This window comes from Castor canadensis, chromosome 1 (genome assembly GCF_047511655.1).
Source record: "Castor canadensis chromosome 1, mCasCan1.hap1v2, whole genome shotgun sequence".
NCBI classification, from domain to species: Eukaryota; Metazoa; Chordata; class Mammalia; order Rodentia; family Castoridae; genus Castor; species Castor canadensis.
This window is the reverse complement of record NC_133386.1, coordinates 130,416,408-130,431,660: the sequence shown is the minus strand read 5'-3', so window position 1 is coordinate 130,431,660 and position 15,253 is coordinate 130,416,408. Positions and strand designations below refer to the sequence as shown.

At 38.9% G+C, this 15,253-nt stretch overlaps 1 protein-coding gene across 8 annotated transcripts in view; it reads right to left on the bottom strand.

Moving 5' to 3' along the window:
- Positions 1 to 7,063: 7,063 nt before the first annotated feature.
- Positions 7,064 to 15,253, bottom strand: part of Alg8 (ALG8 alpha-1,3-glucosyltransferase) — a 28,921-nt gene continuing 20,731 nt past the window's right edge. For 5 of the 8 annotated variants that reach the window (XM_020159830.2, XM_074082284.1, XM_074082275.1 and 2 more), the window contains 5 exons: positions 13,743 to 13,882; positions 12,211 to 12,350; positions 10,216 to 10,313; positions 9,875 to 9,947; positions 7,064 to 7,687 (listed from right to left, as the gene is read on the bottom strand). In XM_020159830.2, coding sequence (XP_020015419.1) covers positions 7,456 to 7,687; positions 9,875 to 9,947; positions 10,216 to 10,313; positions 12,211 to 12,350; positions 13,743 to 13,882 — 683 coding nt within the window. In that variant the 3' untranslated portion in view covers positions 7,064 to 7,455. The remainder of the gene's footprint in view (positions 7,688 to 9,874; positions 9,948 to 10,215; positions 10,314 to 12,210; positions 12,351 to 13,742; positions 13,883 to 15,253) is intronic. The other 3 variants (XM_074082298.1, XM_074082306.1, XM_074082314.1) reach the window with 3 other exon arrangements.

Here is a 15,253-nt window from a genome sequence, read left to right as displayed (position 1 = left end):
TAACATTTTATTAGTCTGTTGATATTTTGGTTATTTTTCCATTTCTTTTACACTTACCTAAGTATATATCCTAGATTCTTGGGCTCAGAGAAAATTTACATATTAGGAAAACCATAAAACAATATTCACAGGAGTAATAACCATTTCTACTACCCCCTAAGTGGAAACACCTTAAATGTGCAATAAGAGAATGGAGATAAATTGTGGTTTTCACACAAGGACTACCTATGCATCAGTATGGAAGAATCTCAAAACATCACTTGAGAAAAAGAGGTAAGTTACAGGGGAACATATGGTTCCACTTATAAAACTATGAGGAAAAGCAACAGAAGAATAAAGTCCTCTAAGGTATTAACAATATTCAATTTTGAAGCTGTATGGTGGGTACGTGATGTATATTTTATTTCTCTTAATTGTATATATGCCCTTCATATACTTTTAGATCTATGGTATGTTTTATGCAATAATTTTTTGCCAAAGTATTACCATTTATTGTGGTAAAAATACATAACATTAAATTTACCACCTTAACTTTTTTTGTGTGTGTGGAACTGGGGTTTGAACTCAGGACCTCACATTTGCTAGGCATGCCACTTGAGCCACTTTACCAGCCCCTTTTTGTGTTGGGTATTTTTGAGATAGGGTCTCACTGTGTTGCCTGGGCTGGCCTTAAATTGTGATTCTTCTGATCTCTGCCTCTGGAGTAGCTAGGATTACAGGCACAAGCCACCCATGCCCAGCTCCACCTTAATTTTTTTTTGTGTGAGTGGTGTTATACATCAAATCCAGGGCCTTGCACATGCTGAGCAAACACTCTGCCACTCTGTTATTCTCAGGCCCATTTTATGTAGTTCAGTAGTGTTAAATATATTCACATTGTTGTACACCATCTCTTATTTTTTTGTGTTGATGGCACTGGGGTTTGAACTCAGGGCTTCATGCTTACTAAGTGGGCACTCTATCACTTCAGCCACACCTCCAGCCCTGTACAATGTATTTCTAAAGCTTTTTATTTTGAAAAACTACAATTCTATGCACTAATTTTCCTTTCCTTTATCCCTAGACTTTCATATCCAACCTTTGTACTTTTTTTTGGTTAGGAGTTGAACTCAAGGCCTCACTCCTGCTAGGCAGGCACTATACCACTTGAGCTATGCTCCCAGACTTTACATTGGTTATTTTTGAAATAGAGTCTTAGTTTATGCAGGCCTGACAGGACAATGATCCTCCAATTTGCGTCCCTGTATAGCTTGGGATGATGTGTGGGTATTACCATGCCTAGGCATTGGTTGATATAGGGTCTTGAGACTTTTTGTCCAGGCTGGCTTTGAACTTTGATTCTCCTGATCTCTATCTCCTGAGTAACTAGGATTACAGGCTGGAGCCACCAAGCAGAGCCCAACCTTTCTGCTTCTGTGATTCTGTTTCTATGATTTTGACTACTTTAGATTATTTTGTACAAGTGGAGTCATGTAGTACTTGTCCTCGCAACTGGCTTATTTCACTTAGTATTTCTTCAGAATTCATTCAGGTCATAGCTTGTGACAGAATTTCTTTCCTTCTTCAGGCTGAGTAATATTCCATTGTAAGTATAAAACACATTTTCCTTATCCATTCATTTGTCTGCAGTCATTTGAGTTGCTTCCACTTCTTGGCTATTGTGAATAATGCTGTAATATGATTAAAAAAATGTAATAGAGCCAGGAATGGTAGCACATACACCTGTAATCCCAGCACTCTGGTGGCTGAGGTAGGAGGATTGAGAGTTCCAGGGCAACCTGGACTACCCAGTAAGACCCTGGATCAAAAAATAAAACAAATAATCCCCACCCCCCCCCAAAAAAAACCCTCCCATTTGCCAGGCACCAGTGACAAATGCCTGTAATCTTAGCTACTCAGGAGGCAGAGATCAGGAAGATCATGGTTCGAAGCCACCCCAGGCAAACAGTTCACAAGACCCTATCTTGAAAAAAACCCATCACAAAAAAAAGGGCTGAAGATATAGGCTTTGAGTTCAAACCCAGTACTGTAAAAATCAATCAACCAATAAAACAAATGGAAAAGAAGAGTATAACATAAACAAGGTTTCAGAAGAGGACATACACATGGCTTTAAACACATGAAAAAATTCTAACCCCTCTTGGAAGACAAATGTAGATGAAAATCAATCTGAGATGTTCTTGGCAAAGATCTAAAAGACTGGTGACACAGTAAGATGGTGAATGTGTGGGAAACAGGCATCTCATACACTGGAACACAGCCTCCTGCAATGTCTATGACCTATCAGGGAACATTATCAAAACTACAACTGCACATCAAGTCTACGTTTAGAAATTTGATCCTGCAGTACATTCCTTGTAATACAGAGTGAAATACTGGCATTTATTGACACTTATTCTATCATTATTCATTCTGGAAAAAATGGAAATAACTTAAATGTCCATTAATCTTAATAAATTATAGTTTATTATACCATGAATACTATAAAAGACAAACCCTAAAATGGTTTGATGATCTCTGCTTCCTAGTACTCATGCCCAGTGTAACCCTGGTCCTCTTCAGTATGAATGGAACATGTGACTTCCTTCTAACATATAGAATGTGGCAAAAGTGACATGTCACTTCCCTGATTATATTATACAAGATAATAGCATCTTTTTTTTTTTTTTCCTCTTCAGTACTGGGGATTGAAGCCAGGGCCTCGTACATGCTAGACAAATTCTACATCACTTGAACTATGCCCCAGTCATAACATTTATCTTGCCAGCAGACTCTTTCCCTTACTGGTTTCAGCTGGTTGCTATGTTGTGACTACCCTATGGAGAGGCCTAAAGGCGAAAAATCCAACCAACAGCCAGCAAGAAACTGAGAACATCAGTCCTACAACCCAGGAAGAACTGAATTCTGCCAGCAACCACGTGATTGTGGAGGCAGATAGTTCCCCAAACCTTGAGATCTCGAGACCACAGCTTGAGGTGGTATCTGTCCCTTTTCCTCTGGTTATTTTGGAGATGGGGTCTCTCAAACTATTTGTCTAGGCTGGCCTCCAACTGATCTCAGCCTCCCAAATAGCTAGGATTACAAGTGTGAGCCACCAGTACCCAGTTGGTCATGTTTTGAATTTGCTCCTCATACATGAAACTAACTCAGAAAATTTAAAACCCTTTTGGGAACCATTTGATTTAGAATAAAATAAAGCCTACTAAAATGACCTAAAAAGACACTGCATGATTTGGGTCTTGCCTACTATTTTTGTGGTATTGGCGGTTGAATTAGGCTTCACGCTTGCTAGGCAGCTACTCTACCACTTGAGCCACTCCACCAGCGTTTTTTTTGTGTGTGTGATGGATTTTTTTGAGATAGGGCCTTGTAAACGATTTGGCCAGGGCTGGCTTCAAACCATGATTCCCCTGGATCTCTGCCTCCTGAGTAACTAGGATTACAGGCATGAGCTACTGGCACCTGGCTATGTTGGGTATTTTCCAGATAGGGTGTCCTGATCTTTTTGCCTGGGGCAGCCTCGATCACAATTCTCCTCTTTTATGCTTCCTGCAGTAGCTGGAATGACAGGCATACATGACTATGCCCTGCTATTGGTTGAGATGGAATCTTTTGAACTTTTTGCCCAGGCGTCCCTTGAACTGCAATTCTCCCAATCTCTGCCTCCCAGGTAGCTAGGATTACTGGTGTGAGCCACCAGTGCTCAGTTCAGGTCCTGCCTGTTTCTTTAATTTATACCTTTATTCCTGGCTTTTATGACTTTCCAGCCACTTGAACTTAAAGTTCCTTGTGGACAGGAATATGTCTTGTTCATTTTTTGATCTCTAACACCTACCACAATGCCTAATTGGAAATATTTTTGAAGCAATAATGAGTGAATTTCATCTGCAGTTTTAGGAAGGATTAAAAGAGATAATGGTGGAAGGTAATCAAGGGAGGGGGGGAGGGAAAAGGATATTGAGGAGTGAAGAGGATTGAAGTATGATATCTATGTATCTATCTATGTTTCTATCTATGCATCTATGAAGACAGCATAATGAAACCCACCAAACACTGTTAGAAAAGGGGAGAGCAGGAACGGGAGAATTGGGAATGTAAAGGAGGGGTGAACTTGTTCAAAGTACACTGTATATATGTATGTAACTATCACAACGAAACCCCCTCATTAATGTATGCTAACTAAAAAAATAATAAAACTATTAAAAAGGAGGTAATACCTAGCACATAGTAGACACTCAACAGAAATGGGCACAATACGGGATCTTTCCCTTGGCATATCACTCCTGAAGGGCACTCATATAAATGGGAGTAGAACCTCATTATGTAAATCAACAGGTGAAGGTCAGAGATGAAAAATATTAATTCAGCATGAAGGATACCATAACAGATGGAGATGCAGCATGCACGAGGCCTGGGTTCACTCCTCAGGGCCACAGCTACACATGTGGGCGGGGCTTTATGAAGTGGTGAACACCCCTGCACCACTTCATCACTATCTGTAGTTAGGAAAACTCTAAAAAATAAAACTGCTGAGGGCTCTTCTGGAGCCTTTCTAGGAGTCTGTGATTGTTTTGTCTGTTTTTTCAGAGCACTGTATAGAAGTATATACAGAAGAAAAGACAGGTTCTGCTCTTTTCAATTGTTGTATATGTATAAGCATACTGTTTATATTTCTGACTCCTGAATTTGAAAAAAAAATCAGTACCATTATTGGCCTTTCTCTAAAATGGGAGTGCTGAGTATGGGATTTCATTGTGAGACACTAATGGCTATATTGATTCAAATTTTTGAGGTTTATAAAATTATTCTTCTCTCAGCCTATTTCTTTGGATCGAAAAGGGATGAATGGGTCAAAAGAGTTTTTTCTAATCACGGTCATGCTACAGGTGTAATTTCATCAAAGTACTGAAGAACGAAACACCTTTTTGAAACGTCCTATTTGAATGGAATTTTTTTTCCCATTAACTGCACACAGAAGCTACATGGAAGCAGGGTGCTGGTGGCTCATGCCTGTAATTCTAGCTACTCAGGAGGCAGAGTTCAAAGCCACCCTGGGGAAAACAGTTCTCAAGACCCTATCTCTAAAAAACCCATCATATACACACAAAAGAAGGGCTGGTGAAGTGGCTCAAGATGTAGGCCCTGAGTTCAAACCCCAGTACCACCAAAAAAAAAAAAAAAAAAAAAAAGGGAGTTGCATGGACTACAAAGGGACCAATTCTCTGTGATACTGAAGTATACTTTCCACAGTTTTCAGGTGGAAGTCATTAACAAGGAAAACCACACCAGTGTTGGACTAGAAAGAACACATCTTCCTAGTGGCTCCCACCCAGCTCTGGGTCTATATTCTTGGGGAAAGATACAGTAAACAAGAACACCATGTCCCACCCAGTCTTTTTATCTTTTTAAATTTTGGTACACTGCATATACATCCAACAGTAGGCAAGAAATTAGTTGTTCATATACCTTGCTTAAATGTTGATAGTAATCGTATCTTGTTCTTGACTGCTTATAGATTCAAACTATTTTGAAACAACATTTCCATTTATTTAGTAACTTCCAAAATCTAGAAATTTGTTGAAAACCACCCACATTACTGCAAATTTAAAAACAAATACAAAGTAAAGTGCTTGGAAAAGAATAGTTGGTGGTAGGCAGAAGTCTGGGCTCCAGCCAGTATTTGCTTTGATGTTAGGTGGGACAACCCAGAGTTTGTGAAGAAACTGAAAAACTTCCAGGGCTCTGCAGAGCATTCTGGAAATTGCTGCATCAGAAGAGCTCTTCCAGTTCTGCCATCATTACTTTAACAGTAACAACCTGCAAAGCACAAATTTGGCCTTGTTGAGATGCATCTAAATTAATCTTTTTTTTTTTTTTTTTTTAAAGAAAGTTGTATAACAACTGCCAAGAACATGAGGAACTACAGTGGGTCCATTGTATTAGTGCTTGTTTTTGGGTTTAAATTCACAGTCTGTGTATGTGCTTAATTTACTCAACCGTGCCAAAAACCAGGACTATCAAGTGTGGTCTCCAAGGAAAACAGGTAAACAAGCACATTCAAGTACAGCTGTTTGTGGTAACAGACCTGTGGCACATGGGAGCATGTGGTGGGGGTACTCAATTCTGCGGAAGGGAGAGAACAGCGAGGGGGATGAGATGATTCAAATAAACAGCAACTGATACATACGGAACACTTAAAATGTTTCAGGCAGTATGCTAAAACTTTTATGCAATCATTTAAGAAATAAGGACACTGAGGTAAAGTGAAGGCAGGGTTTCTAAACCAGGCTGTGTGACTCCAGGGCCCTATTTGTATCACTATGCTGTGCTACCTTTATATTGACAGTCATAGCAGCACTTAGGTCGCATCTCTTTTTTGTGTGTGAGGTGCTGGGGCCTGAACACAGAATGTAGGAAAGACTTGAGGGGTTGGAGGAGGCATGCATCCCTCTCCCTTTGGCAAAATCCCTGTAATAACAGACTCAAAAGATGACTGGGGAGATACAGTGGCTTTAGGAGATGGGGTATCTAGTGAGCATCCCAGAATGCCACTGACCTTGAGCCTTCTCTGATCTTAGGGAATAACAAGCAAATAAAATGGGTGAGAGTTCCAGTGCTGACTGGACATGTGCTGGCTGCATATGAATGTGCAGCAGGTATTACACAAACTGAGGTCCTGGGCAAAAAGCACGTATGAAGTGCTCTCAAGGAAGGAGAGAACACAAGTCGGCAAAAACCACTTCTGTTCATTCACATGAGAAAAGGTTTCAGTGGAGCCTTCTCAAAACTGCAGTGCTTGCTGTATAAGATGTCCTTAGCTCAAATATAAGAGTTGGTTGGAAGTCTCTACTGCCAGGCCAAAGCAGTACATTAAATATTTCCCCTGGCTTTGTTGAGTGTTATCATTGCATAATTTCAATGGGGAAAGACAACAACAACAAAGAACCCTCCTGGAACAAAGCGTACAGAAGTACAGAATGGGGACAGAATACCATCTGCTTGTGTACACGCCAATGGGAAAATGCAGGAGCTGGTAATGACCCAAAAATACATTGTGCAAAAATACAAAACAGTATTTTATTTATACTTCCCTTGGTTTAAGAGTCTAATTATACTTTCTAGCCTGAGGATGGTCAGTACAGGCTACAAATAATTATGCTGTTAATGAGACTCCCTCTTTGCCTTCACTAAGCACAGCAGTCTGAATGATCTCAGGCAATTTTAACAGGGGAAGATGAGAGGTTTTTCAGACACATTTCACTGCTTACAGATGGTAAGTGGCTTCTCACCATGGTAACGATCAGGTTGCTAGGCTGGGCAAGGCCAAGTGTGGAAGAATGGTCCTCTGAACAGATCTATTGAAATGAATGGCTCATGCCACCGGCAACTTTCTTCAAATTCTGATTAATTTCCCATGAAATAATTGCTTGGCCTACATCCAAGCAGCTCCTTTATTCACTGCTTTTTTGTCTTGCTGACAGGAGGGCCAGTCAACACTGAAACATACAGTCTGAACCAAGCATACATGATGCCCACTGCACAGTACACTGAGGTCAGTAACAAAGGGATGAAGGGGTACTTCAGCCTCCAGGAGGTAAGAGGGAATATAAATTCACAGCAGACTTCCAGAGGCCCCAGGCCAAGGAGGTAGAAAGTTTCCATCCAATTAAAAAGAGGTTTTTCTTTTCTGAAGAAAAGAGAGAAAAGTCTGCTTTTAGATGAGTCACCCTGGTTTAGCAAACATTTCCTAGCTAAAACTTCCCCATCTGCACTGTCTCGATGTGGCCAGAACCAAAGACTGCATTAAGTTTCTCATATAAAAAAATGTTAATGATATATTACATTATCTCATATTTACTCAGACATCTACCTATGCTATCACTTAGCTGAAGCTGTGCAGACAAAATTAGCTCCGCATTTGGGAGACAGAAAGGGCCTGTGAGTTGTGACAGTAGAATAGGAACATATAAACATAATTGAGGATTCTAAAAAACATTTTAATTTTGTTAAGATACAAGTAACACAAAATTTTCTATTTTAATCATTTTAAGCATATAATTTAGTGGCATTCAGTATGCTGATAATGTATATTTATTATACTAACCACTTTTTAAAACATTTCCATAACTCCAAATAGAAGCTATGGAACTAATGATAACTCTCCATCCCCTGCTCACCAACATCCAACCTACTTTCTACCTCTGTGAATCTGCCTATGCTAGAATTTCATATAAATGGAATTATATATTATTTGAACTTTTGTGTCTGGCTTCTTTTACTTCACATGTTTTTAAGGTTCATCCAAGTTGTAGCATATATCTGAACTTCATTCCTTTCTCTGGCTAAATGATATTCTATTATAAGTATATTCCACATTTTATTTATCCCTTCTTTTGGCTATTGTAGTAACACTGGTTGTGTAAGTACTGGTTTGGTCCCTATTTTCTTTCTTTCTTTCAGTACTGGGGCTTGAACTCAGAGCCTACACCTTGAGCCACTCCACCAGCCTTTTTTTGTGAAGGTTTTTTTTTTTTGAGATAGGATCTTGTGAACTATTTGCCAGGGCTGGCTTTGAATCATGATCCTCCTGATCTCTACCTCTTGAGTAGCTAGGATTACAGGTGTGAGCCACGGTGCCTGGCTAGTCCCTATTTTCAATTCTTTTGGGTATATACCTATAAGTGGAATTGCTGGATCACATGGTTATAACTGATTTTTTTTTTTCTTTTGTGATAAGGTCTTGCTATATATAGTCCAGGCTGGCCTTGAAGTTGTGATCCTTCTGCTTCTCTCTCCTGAAGGCTAGAATTACAGGTGCATACCACTATGCCTGGCTATAATTGATTTCTAACAAAATTAATTACATGACTTTTCATGGACATAATCATGTATAAGCCATAAGCAGGCTTTAAAAATTACAGACCTAATATTACATAAAGTTAGAAGAGAAAAAAATTCTACCCATAATTCTGTAACAATTTTTAGTAGTATTTTTTGTTTTTTCCATTTCTATCTGTAGTTATATAATTTTATCCATAATGTATAGTTCACATTCCATTTTTTTAGTTTTCAAATAAGGTTTTATTTATTTATTGTCTTTTTGAGATAGGGTCTTACTATGTAGCCCAGGCTGAACTCAAACTTCCCATCCTCCTGTCTCTGCTCACAAGTGCTGGAATTACGGGCACATGTTACCAAATCAGGTTTTGATTTAAGCTAGGCAGTCTTCCTCAAATATTCCTGCGAACCAAGGACGCAACCTATGCTGTCCCATCAGAGTGATGTCATTATATGAGTCATTTTTCAATCTACTTACCATTTCTTGTAATGTTGTTATACTATTGTTATAACTTAAAAAGAAATTTTAGCTGGGCATTCATGGTTTGTGTCTATAATCCTAGTTACTCAGGAGGTAGAGATCAGGAGGATCAGGGAAACAGCTCAGGCAAACAGCCTGTAAGACCCCATCTCAAAAACAACCAATACACACAAAAAAACCCCAAGTCTGGTGGAGTGGTTCAAGTGGTAGAGTACCTGCCTACCAAGCAGGAAGCCCCGAGTTCAAACCCTATTACTGCTGCAAAGAAAAAAAAAAAAAATTAAAGGCCTTTTTTTTTGGCAGTACTGGTGTTTAAACTTAGGCCTTCCTGCTTGGTAGGCAGGCAGGCACTTTATCATATGAGCCACTCCACCAGCCCTTTAAGGTTTTCATGACCATTTAGAAGTAAATATTTCACAAGAGTAAATATAATTTTAAATGTACTTAAAATTATTTTTGATGGTACTGGGATTTGAACTCAGGGCCTTGTAATTGCTAGGCAGGGCTCTACCATTCGAGCCATGCCTCCAACTCAAAAAATCACTTTTTTATTACCTGAATAGTGTCTTTAGTGAAGAAATACTGTAAATGGTGAACAGCAGCATGAGTAAGATTTTAATGGGAAGTTCTGTTAAAAGAAAAAAATATAGATGACAGTTCAGCTGATTTATCATCTTAAGGCAATATAAGCCTTCTGACATGCTACGTTATGAGATTAAGTATGCATTTTTGTGACATCTAAATATACTTAAAATCGGAGAGGAACTGGAAGTTTTATTTATGAGAATGGAGGAGATCTCTGCTTCCAGGAGATTTTAAGGTTGCTTAAATCAGAGTATTGATCTCTAAGGCCTGATGAGCGGGTATGGAAGTCAATACAGTTGAAAGCCATTTACCTGGTGCAGTGAAGAGTAGAGGGAAGAGGGAATAATGTCCTGTTGTGGTCAGAATCAAAAAAATCGAAGCATCTCCTGCTTTTTCCACAGACAAAAGGCTAAAAATAAAAAAAACTTACAATGATTTCTGAAAACAAGTGAAACTATACTTGCAAAGAGTTTGAATACACTGCATCTATTAATGTAGAATTAGCTTAAGTATAACATAAATAATGACTTTGCTACAAATCCAATTCAATCAAAAATATTACTTTGTTTTTTGTCCTTTCTTTTTTGATGCTGGGATTGAACCCAGGGCCTCTAGCATGCTAGGCAAGTGCTCTACCACTGAGCTACATCCCAGCCAGAGAATCTTAATTTTTTTAAGCCATCAATAAATATAATGTACCAAATGTAGCAGGAAATATCCAAAAAAGAATGAATCTTGCCTCCCTAAGTGCCTTCCTCACAGAAAGAAATGTTGTGGAATTGGGAGCTGCCTAGTGGTGGCTGTCAGGGAAACAGGACTCCAACTTTCATTTTCAAACCTATAGCTCATCTCTTAAGATAATGCCCTGCATCTGCCATATGAATTCATAAAGACATTAAAAATTTGGCTTTACTTTTTAATTTGGAAATTCCATGTTGCTATATAAACTTAGAGAAACTGTAGAGTGACCTGAAAAATGTTGCTCAATGTTTTTTTGGGTCTTAAATAATTACTCAAGATTCAAGGAAAAACCTCAAGAAAAAAGGCTGATTCAAAGCTGGTGGCTCAGCCTTGTAATCTTTGGAAGGATTACTTGGGGAGGCTGAGGTTAGGAGGATGGCGGTTTGAGTACAGCCTGACCAAAAAGTCCATGAGACCCTATTTCAAACAGTAGCTGGGCAAGTTGAGGCACACCTGTCACCCCAGCCATGCAGGAGGCCGAGATCAGGAGGATCTGTCAAGGCCAGTCTGGGCAAAAATCTGTGAGACCTCCCCACCTCAACAGAAAAAAGCTGGGTCTGGTGACATGCACCTGTCATCCCAGCTATGGTGGGGAAGCTTGAAATAGGAGGATCACAGTCCAGGCTGGCCTCGGTCAAAACCAAGATCCTACCTCCAAAAATAACCAGAAAAGAAAGGGCTGGAGGCATCTGCCTCCAGCACTAGGGCACTTGCCTAATAATCTATCAATCTATTGGGTTTCAATTATGCATAAAATGGACACTACTACATGTGCAGTGTTTTTTTTTCTTTTTTTTTATAGCACAGAAGAGTGGAAAGATGAGAAGATTCAGCATCATAAGATCAGGTGAAGCCTTAACTGCTATTTGCTAACTGTGTGACTTTGTTGTTTTGGGGTTTGTTTTGTTTGTTTTTTGAGACAGGGTCTTGTTCTGTAGCCCAGGCAGGACCAAACTCTCCCTTCTTCTGCCTCAGCCTCCCCAGAACTGGGATTTATAAGTATGTGTTACCACACCCAGCTTAACTGTGTGACTTTGGATAAATCACAAACTCTCTGAGCCCTTGTTTCTGCTGATGCTAAAACTCCCAGAATGATACCAATTTATCCTAATTATCTTAAAGGTTGTTGAGCGGCTCAAAGAACAAATGCAAAAACAAAAACAAACAAATAGTTCTGGAAAACCTAAAGTGCAGTATAAATGGTAGAGAATTATTCCAGAATGGAGTCAGTCCTTACTGTGACTGATAATACTTAATAAGGATCATAGGACTTCATTTTCACAGATGTGACAATGCCAAAGCCCAGTATTTTCCCAGACCATGCTATCATAGTATTTAATCACCAAAAATGCATAAACATCACATGCATTTTTGCATGCCTTAGAACCTTCATGGGCCTAAGGATCCCAAGTTAAGTATCCTTGTTCTATCCTAGTGGAAATCTGTCCCTTCGCTTCTCCCTACCCCGCTCTACTGAACATGGCTACAAGGAGCAGAGCAAATGGAAAACAGTAAGCCACTGCGAAAGAAGGCAGAAATATTGATGGGCTAAGCTATCTGCTTACCTCATTGGGAGCACTGCAAGGAGTATGGCTTTTTCATGGACATGCCATCCAAACATGAAGGAGCTCAAAGCACAAAGAATTAGGCATCGGAGAAAGCCTCTGGGCCCTTGGGGTTTAAACCAAAGACAGAAAACAGAGGGCTAGAAACAATAGGCAAAGATAAAACTTCAGTATCATTTAAAATTGGCTTTACAGAAACAGTGTTTAGGCAAATGCAATTTGCATCATCTCTGTAAAATAGCAACTCTAGAAAATTCTGCATTGAATTTGGATAATTCATTCCTTTGTGCAGTCCACCAAAAGTTAACTTTATAAAAGAAAAAGCAGGCATTTGGAAGCATGTATTTAACCCATTAAAATTAGTCCTAGTTATCAAAATTAATAATAAATGATGTTTTAGAAATCACAATATAACAACTTATTATACCTTTATAATTAGTTAATTGATATTCATTGAACCTATTAGGTAAAGCTACAGAAGTTCATTAATATTTTTCAGCTAGCAAATTAGATTTTACCATATGAATAAAAAAAATCTAGATTTGTGGGCTGGGGTGTAATTTATAATAAAACTACTGCCTTCTATACACATCTTACAAGGCTAAGATTTCAGAGAAAAGCTTTTACCTCAGTTAAAAACTGTGGATGAGTAGTAGGCCAGCACAGCTTAGTTACCTACATATCAGTACTACCATATAATTGAGTGGAGCTAGATGTCTTTTGCTAGTAGGTTTTGATAATTCAGAAACCAAAATTAAGGGCTGGCAGAGTGGCTCAAGTGGTAGAGTACCTGCCTAGGAAGCATGAAGCCCTGAGTTCAAACCCAGTACCAGCAAAAAATTTAAAAATTAAATATAAAAGGAGAGAGTGTTTATATGTATATATGTGTATATATATATATATATATATATATATATATAATATACGTAACAATTATATATATGTAACAATATTAAAGCTGTACACAATTATCAAGAGGACTGAGTTTTTTATATTGAACTCTACTAAAATTGTATCATGGAACTGAAGTTGTCGTGTTCACCAACAGTTGTAAATGAAGACTCTAAAGGCATGTAACCCAGAATAGACTCTTATGCACAAAGAGCCACTGTTGACTCTCAATTCATTATCACCATCAAGACAACATATCTCTGTGGTCCAGACATATTTTGATCACTTAGCCAAAGATGAGAAAAACGCAACAAAGTCTGGATGTTCCTGCCACAAAAATTTCCTCTTTCTCCACAGCATGCCCCAAGCCTCTTCCTCCCTGTGCTTTTCCTTTATCCTCATGCCAGGATGGACAGATGGTCTAACAGCCACTGGCAGGAATCTCTCTGAGAGAGGCTTTACTGGTAATCCTTCTTTACTGTGTTCAAAGTTCTTCTAAGAATTGCAAGTAAATACTTCAATCTGCAGGATTTCAGCCCTGGAATTTATCCTGTAGTTAGAGAAGCTTCAAAGTTGAAATTCAATCATCCAGGAATGAGAAAAATCTCAAAAGAAATGAACAGCACCTGCTGAGTTCTTACCAGAATGGCAATCAAGGTGCAGATGAGTGTTGCCAAGGGTGTCACTGAGGGAAGGACTGTGTGTTGGAACTGCTGAACCAAACCACTCGTCATTGAGGCCTTGGGGATATTGTTGGGATCAAGAATTTTCAATTGCAAACCTATAGAGTAATATAGACATATTATTTTGTTTTATCAATGTGCCTCATATTTTATCAATTCCTTGAGAAAAAAAATAAGCTACTGCTGCTCAAAGCAAGATTTCATGAATTTAGCTTGTACTGTCCAATCTCTGTCAGAATGCCTCTGGTTTTAAGATTATAATCTATAGTTACAGATTATAATTCAAAGAGAGAATTTGTGCAGCCTACAGGAACCTTGTGGGCAGGCAGCATGTGAATAGTAATCTGCTTTCAGCTTTTTTTTTTACAATTTTTATCAGCATATATTGGTTGTACAGAGGGTTTCATTGTGACATTTCTTATGTTCTTACAATCTATCTAAATTAGACTCACCTCCCATCATTCTCCTGCATCTCCACTCTCCCTCAGAACAATTTCATAGGTTTCACTGTTCTATTTTCATACACATACACAAAGTTAATGAAGCAAGCTGTCTACATCACAGACCATGCCATATCCCAACTTTGAATCCTTCATAGGACAAAGACCATATTCAGAAACAGCAGAGTGGCTACCACGATCTAGTTCCTTCCTACCTCTCTAACCTCCATGCCTAAAAACTGGGTCCTTTGCTCAGGCTACTCCCTTTGCTTAGAAAGATCTACTCATTTTGCCAAAGTACCTCCTAATTCCATTGCTCACCTGAGTAAGTTCTAACTCAAGAAGCAGAGCTGATTTTTTTCCATGAGCTCTCTATTCTAGTGTTCACACTGCTGCTTTTATGTGCTCACTTCTTCTATTATAATGTGTTTCTTATTAAAAAATGATGAATGCATTTCTGTCCCAGACATAGGAGTTCAATAAATTCTTATCAAATGAACCAAGTCTGGAATGATGATACAAGCTCCATCCTAAACAAGCTCCAGGGTAATAGGACAGTCACAGTCTGAACACCTATACAGCCCCATGCAAGGCCACTCAATGTCAGTGCAATGTAAGAAAAATGCAGACTAACAAAATATTTTCTACTTATTCACCCTTTCCCCTTTCCCTTCAGGGAAAGCAACAACTGAAACACAGTTGCCTACCCTGCTACTGACTTTCACAGAAGACATCTTTGAGGAGGCAGACATAACAAGGTAAGGTACAACAGTTTCTTGACTCAGACAAAGCAATTAGTCCTTGTACCTCAGAGTATGGTGGCAATTTAAAGCTTTATTGAAATATAAATGCTTGAAATTACTTTCTAAGGATTCCTGGTACATCAAGGCTGGATTCATGGTGAGTGAGGGATAATACCAAATCAGGATTTCCTGTAAGTACATGGTAAAAACAGTAATAGCAGCCGCCATGCAACAACTATCATGTGCCAAAGGCTTTGTAGCCATTACTTTTTTGCTCCCTAAGGCA